This window comes from Diadema setosum, chromosome 19 (genome assembly GCF_964275005.1).
Source record: "Diadema setosum chromosome 19, eeDiaSeto1, whole genome shotgun sequence".
In the NCBI taxonomy this organism is placed as follows: domain Eukaryota; kingdom Metazoa; phylum Echinodermata; class Echinoidea; order Diadematoida; family Diadematidae; genus Diadema; species Diadema setosum.
In genome coordinates, this window is record NC_092703.1 from 8,540,845 (window position 1) to 8,557,867 (window position 17,023).

Sequence of the window (17,023 nt, forward strand, 5' to 3'; positions counted from 1 at the left end):
TACATATAACATATATATATAACATATTTAAATATGCAAACCTTTTTCTGAAATTCCACTCCTAAATGCCCCAATTACGACATTCATAACAGCATGTTTTGTCCAAATCCGGTCACATTTTGATGTGTCTATGCACGTGCGCATAGTTAGCTAATTGATCTTTTGTTGCGCGTATTGCTTTGTTAAACATCTGTGCCGTTTTCTGGCGTTTGAGCGCAGCGGTGCTAAGGGCCCTTTTCTCGCGTCACGGCCCATATATATATATATATATATATATATATATATATATATATATATATATATATATATATATATATATATACATATATATACACATATATATATATATATATATATATATATATATATATATATATATATATATATATATCTTATGACTTGTGTGCAGATAATAGTATATTCTTTCTATATGTATGTATCCATTGATACATAAATGTTTACGTTCATACGTTCATACATTTATACATGCAAACATCACCACTCTTGTTACCACTGGTTCACCCTACCCCTGACACATTTATACCCTCATGAAATACACCACACACTATTATGTGCTTAATGACAGAAAGCACACATAAAATGAACCAAAGGCTATTACTCTAAGAAAATCTTGAAAACAAATAATACTTTTACTACCCTGCAGTCAACTAACCTATTCTCAAATTGGAAAGACTTTGATGATCTTACATACAAACGCAAGTTTATACACACAAACTGTACACACGCTATTACTGTGCTCACATACACAACTCTGAACGCTCGCTCCCAAATAAAAATAAGGCGGCAAGGCAAGCTAAACAGATAACTACACACAAGAAAAACAGAAGAGAAATAGACACTAGAAATAAAATCGACACCAGTATCGGCCTTCATCTTCACAAATTTGTATCAGCATTTTGATATTTAATTGGAATTTCACAAGTCTTGCTTGCTGCTGGATGCAGACTGCCTCTGTCCTACAACTTCAGCAAGTCGATTGAACTACACACAAATCAACGACATAGTACACATATCAGTTATAGTAGAGAACGTTATTTGTCACAGATTAAGTCTCTTTATGACATGGGTGTGATCACATACACGGATATAAAAAACAGGGGCTCCTTTGTCATCTCAAAAATATCCATCATTTCTACTTTTCAATCTCTTATCATTACTAAAAGATATATGTGATGTTACCAGAAAAAGAAGAGACAAAAAAAAAAATACAGCAAAGGGAGAAGAGAGAAACCACTCTGTTTGTATTTCAAGTTGACCTCAAAGGGGCTTTTGCATTGTTCTCAGATGGAAGTGGGACATAGGATTTTAGCAGTCATCTAAACTATAACCTTTGGATAGGCATTTTGCTACCAGCCCAAGAACTCTTCAAATGAGCAGAATTTAACACTTTGATCAGGCATCACCAGGTTAATTCTCTGCTGTTTGGATAATAAAAGTCAATTTCCTGCTATAAAACAATTTTATGTACCAAGTAAATGTATCATTTCTGGAGGTGTTATGTTAAAACTTGTGTACTCCCTGTGAATGAACAATTCAATAGTACCTGTAGTTGTCTGTATTCCTATTTTCCTTGGTCTGAGGTGTCATTACATACTAAAATTCACAGTTTCCATTCTTTACATACCAAAATTGATATGATAAGACATTCAGGTTTTGAAACAAGTAACTGCATTCAATGCCAGACACCACTTACTTCAAACCCATCTGAAACATGAATGGCTTTCACCTTTCATTCCTTCATTAATATTCTTTCTATATTTCATAGAGACGACAGTAATCTGTAATCAGATCTGCACTGTATCACATGTTTCTGCTAGCACCCAAGGAAAACAGTTTGTACGTGCAAAAGACTTGCCATCAGCCGGTCATAAGCTGCTCATGTTCTCAAATACAATGTGTACTACACAAACGTATTATATACTCCCTTTTATATTTTCGCAAAGGTGGAACAATAAATGTGTTTGTTGATTATTGCCTAAGGAGTGAATGAACGGAAAGTCACATTTGTCACAGAAAAGGGTTAGATGTGTTCAGTAAGTCAGCAAAGAAAAAGGTTATCTGACACGACAGATGTTAAACACATTTTTACCTCGGTGGTGTTGCAAATGTGTTTTATTGTTGGGGGGGGGGGGGAGGAGGTAGCATACTGCACATAAACCTGCAGAATACACATTCAAAATGTGTACAATATCACTGGACACTCTTTCATCTTGGCATGCAGAGAGACAGTTCCGTGTTTCAGACTAACATGATGAACATCTCCGAGGGAGATGCGAAGAAGCAGAATGGCAGGGGAGGAGTGTGTCCCAATAGGTAGAGGATCCGTGTCGGCGACCCTTAGGAATCAAACGTCGTCGGCTTGATGGTCACGCCTTTCCTGATCTGTCCCCAGCCAATCAGACGCCAGTGCTTCTCCACTCGCCTCGAGAGGGCGATCTTCTCGCCAATCTCCGTGCAGACGGGATTGGTCAGCACAATCTTGGCCAAATCAGCCTTGACTGCAAGGACACGGCCTCCAGTGGACAATGACCCGATGTTGACCATCAGCACTTCGCCTTTGGTCAGTTTCTGGACCTAAAGGATTGAAGGGGAGAGAAGGACCTGTTTAATACAGAGCACTCCAGCTTTAACAAACATGGTTATCACAAAATTTCGGCTTCAACAAATTAAAAATTCAGGCCGCAACATGATTGGCTCTATGTTATTTCATTGTTTATTTGTTGGGTTATAACAGAATTTAAACATAACAAAAGAAAATTGCCGGTCCCGAGGACTTTGCTATAATGGGAGTCCATTGTACAGCACTTCTATCATGCTCTATTGAAATATTACCAGTATCATTATCTATTGTCAGTATAGCTCAACTGTAGACAGTTTATTCTAGAAACAATTTTATTATGACTATTGTTCGCATTGGTTGTTTCTATCCCTAACTCTCGTTTTAGAACTATTTTGAAGCCCTAAAGCTGGGGGTTTGTTTCATCTGAAAAAGGTAAATAATGCCTTTAACGGGTCCAGAATTCCCATTTAGATCAAAATTCAAGTTATGGCCTCACCTTGGCTCCCTTCTTGTCTCCCTCCGTCCTGACGCCCAGCAGCCTCCTCAGGAGGAAGTAGGAGATTTCCAGCTCCGTGTAGATGTCCGGCAGGGCCCCGACGGCACCCAGGACCTGGCCCACCAGACGGTCCGCCCGGCACAGCGTGGGGTCGATCTTGGTTCCAACACCTGTCACACGACACACACACGCACACACAGACACACACGTTATGAGAGTAGCTAATAACTTCTAAAGTACTGCATTTGCTTATTCCCTCAGCGTTCTAAAAAGAATATTCTACATTGCACCGCCATTCTATGCCTGCACAATTCATAACCCTGCAGTCATTTCAAGGTCAGCAACAACTTATCATTGAGTGAAACAATAATGTTCCACTGCAAATGGTAAAAGCCTGAAACAATCAATAAAGACCGTGTTGTTTGTCTAGAAATTGAAAATAATACTCTACTTTAAGAGAAAATGAGAGGTAAAGAATTGGACACTTTGACATGAATGTCAACTTTATGAGGATCGATCATTACTTGGAGGTACATGAAGTCACCCATGAGGTAATACCTGCTCTGCATAATTTTCTCAAGGTGCTTTGGGGTAAAATCCCACAAAACCAGCAAGCAAACATGAAAACTCAAGCACTCCAGCCTGGCATGTGAAGAAAGAAATGGAATCCAGAGTGACGATCGGAAGACGACAGAGGATAGGAAGATGCTACAGGATGAGGAACATTTTCTCTCCCTCAAAGGAGAAACTCACCGATAAGACCTCCCGGCACGGCAAACTGGAGGTCGTTCTTCTCGGCGAACAAGGACACGATCTTGGAGAAGATGGGACGACACTGCAGCTTTCCCTCGCTGTCTTTGGAGACGATGCCCGGCCTGACCTCAATCTCCTGACCGACCTGAGGGGAGAGAGGAACAACAGTTGATCTATCACCTGGGGCCCGTTTCATAAAACTTGCTATCAGTGACAAATGCCACATTTCTATGACAAATTTGCTCTCAACCAATCAAATGCAAGGATTTCAGTAGCTTGTCACATCTATGATAACTTGTCACTGACGACAAGTTTTCTGAAACGGGCCCCTGGTCTACTCCCACTTCGTCTAATAGCCATTTAGTCTCAACCCAAGTGGTCTAATTCCATTTCGTCTACAACCAGTTTGTCTAACGACTACTAAGTCCAATTGCCACTTAGCCTCTTTACCAGTTGGTCTACTTCCACATGGGCTGTGCCCATTTTGTCTGATACCCACAGTTTATTATACAAAATGGGAAAAAGGGAAAGGAGACAAGATGACAATTAGACCATCTGGTCATAAGACGAAACGATAATTAGCCAAACAGGGCATTAAGCCAAGTGAGAAGTAGACCAAACAGATATTAAACAAAATTGATAGTTCATCAAATGAGTTTAGATGTAGTGGTGTTAGACAAACTGGGAAGTAGAACATCTGATATTAGACCAAGTGGCAATATAGCGGAACGACAGACCGTTTGGGAAAAAGTGAAATGCTTCCATGTGTGGCCCTCATCTCTTGTGAAAACTTCTTTCTTGGCCGAGTGACCATAAGGCATTTTGAGAAGAAATGGCAAGTGTCCACTTTGGTACGTTACAGGACAGTTTTCTGACTTTCCATTTTCAACCAAAATTCTGTTAATTTTCCATCCAAAATGCGGCATAACCACAAGAGTGATCTTCAAGACAAATGTTTCAAGGCTTGGTGATAAAGCAAAAATGATTCATGGCTGTACAGGTACTGACGCTATTGAAGTAGAGGTTTCTTCACTCTCCTAAAATACAAGCATAAGGTCTGTCCTCTTTATTGAACAACGGTAATAGGGAACCAAAAGGCACTGGTCTCTAACACTTGGTTTTTAAAAAACTAGCATGCAATCTCCGCACATAGGTTTTGGGAGATTCTATCTTTAAGACTTCAGCATTCCTACCTTTAAGACTCCTCGGAGAATGCTGCCTCCTGCCACGCCCCCTTTGAGGTCCTTGACCTCACAGCCAGGTTTGTTGACATCAAACGACCGGATAACTGTGAAAGACAGATACAAGGAAACGATCTTCAGTAAAGTATGTCCAAATTGAGGAAACTTGTACAGTGTATTTGGCATAGTGTGCCCAAACACAGGCAACCTCTGCTATACTGAAGTCCTCAGGACCAGCAGTTTTCTTTCATATACTAAAATTTTGTTAAGAGCTGACCAAGAAATTTTAGGACCTTAATTTTTACTTTCTTGTCACAAAATAATGTTGAACCAATACACTGTATCATATGCAGTTCTGCTCACATAAGGCTGAGTCAAAATTTCTCATCATATGCAGGGATTTCAGCAAACTGCAGTAATGCTCAGAGCGACTTTTTATGCATTTTCTGTGAGTCGGCTTCTAATACACGAATCTGCTGCAGAGTGGGCTGCATAACACATTTACAAAGCAACAATGCTACATTTTCACACACATTTTTTTTTTCTTTATAGCATTTGGGTTGGAAGTCACCTGGGCTGATAAACAGAGAATTGGTATCATTTTCTTTCTGTGAGTGTGTTTGAGTTTGATTTTTTTTTTTCCTAAGCAGCTCTGTGCAGCAAGTTATGTTGGATCTTTGATATGCGCAAGTTGTATCTTTCTAACAAATGGGACTTCCCTTCGATGACACATTCATGCGGCATAGTCTTTGAAAGGATGGTATCAAAAACATCTAAAGGACAAAAACACACATAAACATAAGAACAAAACACACACACACACACACACAAACACACATCACTGCACAGCAGGTCTCAAGTGGATCTCAAAGATAGGACCTCTTGAATGCACTAATACAGTAGCTGCCATGTTGATTAATAAACTGACAGAGCCTGCTTGTTGCAGGCAGGCATATTTGCTGAGCACTGACCTATGAGGCGTGGCTCCGACGTGAAATCTCTGACGGGGATGGGGATCTTCTTGGTGATGTACTCGCAGATGACCTCGATGTTGTGCTTCAGCTGGGCCGAAATGGGAATGACCGGCGCCCCCTCTGCCACTGTGCCTGCAAAAAGGTTGCATAATGATCTAATTACATGAGCCTTCATGACACACATTGTACTCCTTTCACCACATCTCCAAGACTGTTTCTCGACTCTGCAAGATGCATACAGCCACAATAATATGGCTTTTTATTTTGCACTTTGGCAATTTTCCAAACTAGACTTGTAGCTTTTAAAGTAGACAGGAGAGAAGATACAAACAGCTGCACTCTTGTGTTTTCTCCAAAAAAAAAAAAAAAAAAAAAAATGAGTTGAATACAGTGACACATTCTCTTGTCCACATTTGTTGATACACAACTGTCAAAAGATTTTTCTCAAGCGCAAACTGGTTGGGGGAATTCTCTTGTGTCCAGTAATCAAAACAGAATGAAACACACTTCAGACTAACTTCAGTGACTGTGCTTAAAATTTTCAATTTCTGTTTTCATTCATGCAGATTCACTCATTAAAATCCACACTGCACAGCACTCTCGCTTCTTCTTCTGAATTTCCATTAAAGACGTTTTAAGTGGTTCTGCAAGTGCCTGCTGCACAGTATCTCCACATTTATAATGGAAGTGCATGAGTGAACCACCAAAAATGTGACTGCGCTTGAACTTCACATGCTGTGCGTGGATGTGTAAGATCACCTCATTCATTTGTACGTAGTGTACGGCCAGTGCACGCACCCAACCGCTAGCCACCAAGTGTTTACATTTATATATACTGTACACGCCGAATATTTCGTGAGGTTTTTATTTTCGCAAGTCAGGTGCTATTCGTGAAATCAAATACACGCGAAAATATCGACTCTAATCCTGATATGAATGTGACGTATACGTATACACTTCTCCATTCAGTACAGGACTCCACGATCGCGAATTTAACCACTCACAAAATTGTTGGTAAGTCCCGATTTACAAAAATTAAGACTCGCTAAATATATGGCGTATACAGTACGCGAAAGGGAGAATTCATCAACTGAGTAGCTCAACTCTACACAGAATTCAAGCTTTGTAACAATATTTCTATTCTCCCTTCATGATATGAAAACCCACGCACTGAAAGCCATTAAAAGTACATACACATTCACTTTCTAATTTTGCCTCAAACAAGAAATAATAAGAGAAAAACAAAATCTACACATCAATGCAATCATGAGAAAGCCACTCTTGTCACTCGAGAGCGGAAATGATGGGGACCTGCATCAACCAACAACACTCCAGTCTAGATTAGACTCTTCTTCCAGGACATCACTTCAGCTTTGTGTTCAACCACTTCAAACTCAAGTGACACAGAAGTGACACAAATTCATTAGGAGTACCCTCCCACGTAATGAGTTTCTCTCGATGACAGCCATAAAAATCTTGAAAAGAAACCAATTTTTCTATCAGGCACTGCCTCCAAAAATCATCAAAATTCTGGCTACTCTCAACTAGCAGTAGATATCCCACAAAATATCCCCCAGGTATTTAGTGTCGCACAATTCAACTCTTGAAGTCAGCTTTTGTTTGTTTTGTTTTTATCGTGTTTTTGGTTTTGTCTTATCCTGCTATCTTTTACTTCATGGTCAAGCCTGCTATTAAAAAAGTCTGGAGTTCTGTTATTAGAGATACAAAATCTTACAGTCTATATTTTGCAGAAAATATATTCCATTTAGTTAAATGGTTACAGAGAAATGTGGATCATTGTAAAGCATGTCATGGGTCTGTTTCTTCCAAGTTTAGCACTTGGAGTCTCTCAGAACTGCATATTAATGTGTGAACACAATGGACAGAACTTGGAGGGATGGGATTTCCGACATGCTTTACAAAGATGGGGTTTTTGCATAAGATGTGGGTAATAAGTTGTAGTTTCATAGCCTGAAATTGCATTTGGATTGATTCACTATCTTCCAAGTTGATGAGTTGATGAGGGTCCCATTGTAATGTGCATGTACATAGGAGAGACTACGGTTACACCTTGAGTAAATTTGAGGATCTCCTCTTGCATGTATAGTTTGGTGTATCATGTATACACAAGAAATGAGTTCATGATCATACATGTACCTTGAACAAATTTGAGGATCTGTTCGTGTTGCTCCCTTGCCTGCGTCTCCTTCACTAGGTCAATCTTGTTCTGGAGGATGAGGATGTGTTTCAGCTTCATGATCTCGATGGCGGCGAGGTGCTCAGAAGTCTGGGGCTGGGGGCATGACTCGTTTCCCGCTGCAAAAAGGCGAGAAATGATACATTGAATGAGGAGTTCACTGGGCACTGGCTTTAGTCATAAAAAGCCAACCTGACACCTTGCACGCATTTGGATGTGCATGGTCCATGCACTGGCAAGATTCACTATGTGCCAATGCTGGAAACATTTGTAGCATCATGTGGAAGGATGCCTATATGCAAACTAGCTGTTCCAGCGCATGTCATATGCGGGGCACTTGCGGAAATCCTATGAACCAACTGAAACCTGGCAACTTTCTGTAAGAATGCTCAAGCAATATGAAAGATAGTTTTGAACTTTGAGCACGTTTAAAGATAATATAATGTTCTGGTACCTCAAAAGTTTCCCTGAATTTCCTTGTCTTAGTTTGTGTTTCAGGTTAAAGTACCTTTCATATAACTAACACTGTGAGACTTACTCGCCCCAAAGTGCTCTCATGTCTTAGTAATCATGCAATAATGGTTTGGTACCAGAGCCACGGCGGCGAGGTAGTACACGTATTGTACGAAACCATTATTGCATGACAACCATACTGCGACCAGCAGCGTGCAGCCCCATACGCATAGCTAACTGTGACCAGCAGCCCCATACGCATAGCTAAATGGGGCTTCGCATTGTAGCATTCAGCATCATGACAGATTTAGTATCGCGGGTAAATATCAACTTAAAATCAAAAAATTTCTTCAATTTGAAGACTTACCAGTTAAGTTGAAGTATTGAAAACAGGCTTCGGGCAACGTTTGGTTCTGCCAATAGTCCCTTTCTGTTAAAATTGATGACTGAATTTGACTCAGTCGAGAGGACCTTGGGAGAGCTACACTGAATTGACGGCCAGCGCATGCGCACACAAACATCTTAGCCACTCATGGATTTGAAATTTGTGCGCATGTGATGTGTGCCAATGCGCTGGCCGTAGTATTCAGTGTATGTAGCTCTCCCAAGGTCCTCTCGACCGAGTCAAATTCAGTCATCAATTTGAACAGAAAGGGACTATTGGCAGAACCAAACGTTGCCCGAAGCCTGTTTTCAATACTTCAACTTAATTGGCAAGTCTTCAAATTGAAGAAATTTTTGGATTTTAAGTTGATATTTACCCGCGATACTAAATCTTTCATGATCCTGTATACTACAATGCGAAGCCCCATTACGCTATGCGTATGGGGCTGCTGGTTGCAGTTAATTGCATGATTACTAAGCCAGGAGAGCACTTTGGGGCGAGTAAGTCTCACAGTGTTAGTTATATGAAAGGTACTTTAACCTAAAACACAAACTAAGACAAGGAAATTCAGGGAAACTTTTGAGGTACCAAAACTTTATATTATCTTTAATTACATTTCACGCCTTCTCATTGCATTCCGTCCAATGTTTAAAGACCCCGCAGTGTGGGGAGACACGGACGGCTTGATTGAATCATCTTCACTCGCTGCCCACTCGGGTACATTTGAAAACTATGAATAGCATCCATCGGCAAATATGTGCATCAAAGCATATGCTCAATGGCAACGGTAGGCTCCAGTTGATATTCTACAGCTGTGTGTGTACGTACATTCAGATCAGTGATAAAACTGTTCGCAATCCCTTTACGGGGATTCCAGAATATATCCAAGCCAGACCAGCCTTCCCACCCCACGGTGTCCCCAAGCTGCCAGGTCTTTAAAGGCTAACAAGACACGGGTTCATTTAAAGGGATCGTATAGTTTTGGTCAAGACCTAATGTCAGGTTCATAACATTTCTTTGGTGAGATAATGAGAAACCGCTTATGAAATATGAAAGAGCATGTAATTCCAACAAGGATTCAACGTTTCTTTGATGAAAATTGGTCTAGAAACGGCTGAGATATCCCAAAAAGCGATCCTAATAAAATTGACAGGCAATGACTTTTGTAAGCATCTCTTTGTTTTTACCTTGTTTTTTGATATCTCAGTCATTTCAAAACCAATTTTCATCAAATGAACTTTTGATTCCCCATAGAATTGCATGCTCTTTTTATAACATTTCATAGAGGGGTCTCTAAATATCTTGCAAAATGTTACAAGCTGAATCCTCACCTTAACCAGTACAAGCACTCACCTATTAGTAGCAGTGCTGCGTCCATGACTGCAGCACCGTTCAACATGGTAGCCATAAGAATGTCGTGACCGGGGCAATCCACAAATGACACGTGCCTGGGGAAATGAAAAGGACCAAAAATACAAAGGAAAAGCTCTACATTGAATCTGGATCGGGCAATACTTATTCCACAGATATCATAAACAGTATACATCATATACTGTATACGTCATATATTTCGCGAAGCGGGAATTCCCAATGATTTCGCGAGTCATTAAATTCGAGATCATGGAGTCCTGTGCTGAACGGAGAAGTGTACACGTGTACGTCACATTCACATCGGGATCAGAGTCAATATTTTTGCGTGTCTTTAATTTTGCGAATAGCACCCGACTCGCGAAATATTCAGCGTATACAGTACTTTGCGGTGCTTTTCCACTGACATATTTTGGCAGCCGACATCTGTTTGTAACATCAGTAACATGCAAATCTATCGCTCTTCACTTATAAAAGACAAAATGCAATGTATGTTGTTCTCATATTGTCACCATAGTTTTTACTCACAAATCACTTGTGAAATTGTCTTTCTAGTCTGGATGTATGCATTATCAAAAATATTTAGAGGCACCTCTGATGTAGCACTGAACAGGAATGCAACCTTTCAAGGAGCCATGGTCCATTAACCCTAAAAAGACTGGGGGGGGGCCTAAAAGGCCCCCCCCCTCGACATTTCGCGCGATTACTCAGCAACACGCAATGCACTCGCCGCGATGCTCTGTGACTTTTTTCTTTCGAGTTTCCCGCACATTTTGACACCAAATTTGTGACCCCCGGGGGTACGGTTCTGAAGTTACATAACTTTTTGTACATGCACGTGAGACCGAAAATGGCTCAAAAATGCGATTTTGTGTACAAAGTCAATACAAATTGAGTTTTATCACATGGTTCATATAAATATGCTTATTTTTACTCTCAATGGCTAAAATCAATTTGTTTTAGTGGTATTATGCTTCAAAAAGGGTCTGCCACAAATTTTGCTGAAAAAAACAACAAAAACAAAAGGTCGAAAAAACAAAGAAATACATCAGAAATTCATAAAACAATAAAATAAATAAGAAATTAATTTTGATACCGAATTTTTTTTCAAGTACATTTGCTAAGAATGCTACACAGAATATCTAGACCAAAAATGAGCACTTTTGGAGCTTTATTTACTGATTTAGATAAAAAAGTCTGATTTCTCGCATAAATTAGAATAATTAATCAAAATAAAATAAAAGAAGACTATTCTGGAAAATTTAAATATACGATCTTGTAGATTACATCGCACACTACCATTGTGCAAATTTCCGCGGCGATCGCGCGATCCACGGCCGAGATCTTAAGGGGGGGCCCTTTAGGCCCCCCCCCCCAGTCTTTCGAGCTACCAAAATAGCCCAGTCTTTTTAGGGTTAAGCTCCACTCCTTCCCATGACAGCTTTAGGTGTTCATTCATTGATACTAGGCACTATTATCGTCAAAAATTACTTTTGATTTCGACCCATTCACGGATAAGGTGAATGATATACGAGAAATGAAGTGTCCTTTGACCTTCGATGGTACACTGCTGCTTTCTTGCCCACAAAACACCCCGGCATAAATATATGACTGAGACAGGACATGGTACACTGTTCCAATAACAATATTTTGGCATCGGTGCATTGCAGTAGCAGAAATGCTTTCAGCATCTTGTATTTCTGCCATAATCTGTGTGTAGTCAACTATCGCAATGTGGAAACTTTCCCAAAATCAATTTCTTGCACTGATGAGCGTATTCTTGTACACGATATATGAAGTCTCCCAAATATTTAAATACTGGTATTTTACAAGCTTTGCTACAGATAGACAGGCAATGTAGTCTAATAGCGATGGTAAATCAATGCAGGGGAAAATGAGCACACATAGAATTTTGTCATGCAGTACAACATATGTGATCCTGGACTTTTCAATGGGCACACACACACGGCTACCAATAGTCACAGACTTCATAACTTTGCATCATGAAAGCGAAGAAAATTCTTTGTCAAGTGGCACGCCCAGTCTCACCTCTGCAGGCGAAACCTGCCGCTGCAGCCTGACCGGTCGCAGAGAAAGGAGTCCTCCTTGTTGCTGCCTGCCGACCTGTAGCAGGCGGGCCGGGGACACGCTGGGCTGTCACATTTATAAACCTGCACATGTAAGGAGGAATGCCATGCAATTAACTCTTTGAGTATCATGTTTATTTCCTGTCTATAGGTTTGGGTGTGAAATTCGTGCACATTTGACTCACTGGCACATAAATAAAGGGTTAATCAGGGTTCTCCAAAACCTACTTGCCCACGTGACCAGGGTGAGTAAAACTTACTGTAGGTAAGTAGTGTCGTAAATGGGCATGAACATATTTCCAGTGCTACATGACTGTTCAGTGGAGAAAGTGGGATGAAAAATTTGTTATGCCCTGACTTCTATCCGAGTCTGATAAAACATTATCAACACATTTCCTCACTGATGCATTCTTCTGAATCCTTTGACTTCCACAGGACGAAATTATGGACTCTACTTTGCCTCCTCCAACATGTTCAAAATGTTGAAAAACAGAAGTATATCCTGATACCATCCTGAAATATAAATACAATGTACCAGTAGCAGATTTTATCAAATGTCACCCTCTGTGTTTTTAAGAGCACAACTGCTGATCTACGATTCAAATCTACTCCTTTATCAACTTCAAGCAAACTGTAGATCAGCATCTAAGAAATGCAGAATGTGACATTTGATGAAATCTGTTACAGCATATCTCCTGACATGAATAATCTCTATTTCCTTCATTTAATCATCCTTTCCACCTTGGACTATCAAACATAACAATGTCAGAATTTGGAGCCTGGGTATTTGTTCCAAGATCACTGTGTCACTGCCCAGAAGCAGGGATAGCCTGGTGGCAGTGTCGCTGCCCAGAAAGGCAGTTAATGGGGCAGGTTCACAACCAACTGGTTTCATTTTTTTTTTTTCAGGTTCAAATCCCACTAGTTTTATTTTTTTCAAATATTGGTTAAAATTGTAGATCATCAGTTGTGATCTTAAACATACGGAGGGTGACAACTGACAAAGATTATAAATCTATTACAGCACATCTCCCCTCAGCATGAATAATCCCTTTCCTCTATTAAGACAAGTTATCAATTTATAAGTAGGAGACAAAGGAATAAATAAATCCTAAACCTCAATTAACTCACTTAGGATTATGAGTTCACGCACCTTTGCATTTGCATATCCTAGTTTGATTGTGATATTTCGTTCCAACTCATTCTTGAATCTGACAGTTTGAACACCGGAGATTGCTTTGACGACCGTTGACTTTCCGTGGGCCACATGGCCAATGGTGCCTGGAAACATGAAAAAAAAAAGGAAACTTTAAAACAGGGTACAGATACTTTTTTTTTCTGAACAGTCTACCAAAATTTAACCATGCAAAACAAAAGTGATTTATTGTAGTCAATATCTGAATGAATAAGGTGAGCTAAAACTAACATGAATATATGATAGCCATATAAATGTCATCTACAATAAAGCCAACAGAACACATGGCTTCCTCAGATGAAACCTCAAAATAAGTTATAGTAAGATCAAGGAAAGAGTATACAAGGCCTTTGTAAGACCAGCACTTGAGTATGCCTCCTTTGTTTGGGATCCTGCCACTCAGAAAAGAATATCAGCAAGCTGGAGTCTATACAGAGACGAGCTGCTCACTTTGTGCTGAACAGGTACACTATACAAGTACCATAACACATCAAGTGTCAGCCAGATGATCGAGACCCATCATGGCTGTCAGTCCCTGGAACACCGCATAAAGGTCTCACGTCTCTCCATGCTCTTCAGGTTTCAGGATCAACAATGACCACGCCCACTGCCCAGTAATCAAATCAAAAACTTCTCCCAATACCCCCTCGCTATTAATGATGCTCTCGTAGCAAACTGTTCCAGCTTGTCACCTGCAGAACGCAATACAGGAGGTTATCTTTCCTACTGCTGCTACTGAGGACCATAAATGACCAGTACAGCCTTCCAGAGGAAAAAGTGGCTACTCCAACCCTTAACACATTTATGTCAAGGGTCAGCAAATAACCAGCCTTCTCGATTGGGAAAAAAAAAAAAAAAAAAAAAAAAAAAAACATTGTACACTGTTAATAGCAGTTTGGTTAGTCAATGCAGAACAGGTCAAGCCAGTATACAATGTACATCTCCTAGTGCCATGATTATCAACCTATTGATTGTGGGCATCTTTGGCAAAACAAGACAATACCGATCCATTTCTGTGATAATAAATCTCTTTTTCAGGTCACTTTACCAGGCATGTCAAGTCACTCACCAATATTTATGGTAGCTTGTCGGCTTATTACTTCCGGCGAGAGAGGATTCAGCTTTGAAGGATCCTGTGTAAGGGGGAATTGTTCCAAAAAGAAAACAAGTGAGAAATGTTAATAACATGATAAATACACAAAGCCAGCTCAATATTCACAGAATTAGTAACAGACAGTTGAATTTTTAATGTGTATAGCTATACTGTACAATTGTAACTCACACTACTAATGTACGTGTAGTCTTACGCACCACCACAAGCATACTACAAACTGTACATTGCACAGTGTAATCCAATTATGACTTAAATCCTTGTTGAAATGAAGTGAAAATTCAGGTTCGAAAATCATCTTTATATTTACTGTTCAGCCATATGAAATTTTGATATAACAAAAGGGCGCTGAGTTGGCTCAGTCGGTAGCGCATTTGCCTCCGACCCACGTGACCCGGGTTCGAACCCGTGTCTGGACTGAGCAATGTTGTGTGTTATCATACCGTCCCCTCTAGCAAGAGGTAAAACACTCTGTCCCTCTGATAGGACATAAAATGGAGGTCCCGTGTGTGAGAGAGTCACAACTTATGCATGTAAAAGATCCAACTTCATTCATTCATCACAAAGAGCAGGGTGTTTAACCCGTTGAAGTGGTCCCGCCTCACATCAAACTGGACACCATGGAAGACCAGCTTAGCATAGCTGAAATGGGCTATCCAGCTATATCTTCTCAGATGGAAAATGAACAAATGAACAAATTAAAATCCACCTATTCTACGACACACTGAGCTTCCACAAGATCTGCATATCTGGCTACTTATACAACTTACGCTCAATTGATGAGCTACACTTTGAAAGTATCAAGATTCTGTTCAAATGTTTTAAACATCAAACAGACAAATTTAATAATACATGGGTTGAGCTGCACACTGGGTCATGATGAAATTTAGCAAGGCACTTTATATTAGATCCCATAGAGCTTGAACATGTTGAACTCCCAGGAGTCCCAAAAGTTCACTGACCCGGCCCGGCCTACAGCTGTAGCCTGTGGTAGTGTAAGTAGTTAGGTAACCTATCTGCAAAAATATCAAAAAATTAAAAATCCATCATGGCATCAAAAGTTCGGGGATCACTACCAAATTGTTAATCTGTTCCTTTATTGTGCGACATTATTCACAATAATAATATTATTATCATCAACCAAGTTTTCTTGCAAGTTTCAATTTCATGGCAATCATGCATCCACAAATCCGTACACAATCACAACTTTTTGAGTTATTCTGCACACAGACTTTCTACGTAGATCTATTTAGATAACATAACAGACAAACTAACAAACAATCAAACTAGCTACCAACGCCGATGAAAACATACATTTGATAAGGTCTGTAAAGCAGCTGGTATCGGCACCATACACATGATACACCATCAATCTACTTTTTACAGCAGGGCACGGCACGGTACCGTACAGGCAGGCAGGCACTGCTGCACTGTACGCATATGAACGATTGGAGCCAGTACTGTCTCTAGTTCTATGCGGTCTCTGCGCGAGAGCGAGAAGTCGAGACAACGACAGCGACGACCCATATGTATTCTCAAACCGTGTTATCTTTACATACATAGAGTCAAGGAAAACAAAAAGTATAAATACCAAAATACTAATAACAGTGATTATTACCAAAGTATCGAGATTCTGCTCCGCTAGGTGGGGATTCATGACTGTTTCTCCGGCCATTCTGACTGCTTTTCTTGTACGCTCACTACATTAGCTACATACAGTCTAGCATATTGCATACGTACGTACGTACCGTAGTATAGTACTGTAGTACAGTAGATAGAGCACATTGACACATGTGTGTTGCATGAAATATCTAACCTTTGACCTCAGCAGCGGAAGTTGAAGTGGATGATGAAATCACCAGTTGGGATCACAGAGTTCTGTTGGGATGGCTAATGTGTAGAAACTGGTGAAAAGAACTGCCGCCGGGTCGCGTTGATAAATGTACATAGGCCTTACCTACAGTACATTATTGGTTTTCTCACCATAATATGCAAAAACAAGGTTTGCATTCATTCTCAGCTTTATTTTGCCGAGAAGAGTAAGAAGACTGTTTGAATAGCAATACATCTTCCGGTAAATTCTAGGCGTGATCATTATGTAGCTCTATGCGTATGCTGAATTTGATTCTTTCTATTTTTCACCCTTTTCTTGGAAATTGGAATGTCTTGCTTTAATTCAAATCCGATCTTCCACTAATTTGTTATTCTATGTTATAATCACGTCATAATTGAATGAATTCTC

General features: G+C 40.1%; 1 protein-coding gene across 1 annotated transcript; it reads right to left on the reverse strand.

The window, feature by feature from the left end:
• Positions 1 to 895: 895 nt before the first annotated feature.
• On the reverse strand, positions 896 to 16,513 carry LOC140243009 (eukaryotic translation initiation factor 2 subunit 3). The gene is made up of 11 exons (XM_072322751.1): positions 16,400 to 16,513; positions 14,740 to 14,803; positions 13,629 to 13,756; positions 12,438 to 12,559; positions 10,374 to 10,468; positions 8,143 to 8,301; positions 5,983 to 6,117; positions 5,024 to 5,118; positions 3,831 to 3,975; positions 3,078 to 3,247; positions 896 to 2,595 (listed from the first exon to the last, which is right to left on the reverse strand). Exons 1-11 carry the CDS (start codon positions 16,454 to 16,456, stop codon positions 2,359 to 2,361), a joined length of 1,407 nt encoding a protein of 468 aa, XP_072178852.1. The 5' UTR covers positions 16,457 to 16,513; the 3' UTR covers positions 896 to 2,358.
• Positions 16,514 to 17,023: the final 510 nt, after the last annotated feature.

Excerpts from the sequence above, each read along its gene's own strand:
- LOC140243009 (XM_072322751.1), bottom strand. The coding sequence starts at position 16,456 with ATGGCCGGAGAAACAGTCATGAATCCCCACCTAGCGGAGCAGAATCTC. Across the intron at positions 10,469-12,437 it reads GGCAGGTTTCGCCTGCAGAG|GCACGTGTCATTTGTGGATT; the intron begins GTGAGACTGGGC and ends TCATTTCCCCAG. Across the intron at positions 2,596-3,077 it reads GAGACAAGAAGGGAGCCAAG|GTCCAGAAACTGACCAAAGG; the intron begins GTGAGGCCATAA and ends TCAATCCTTTAG.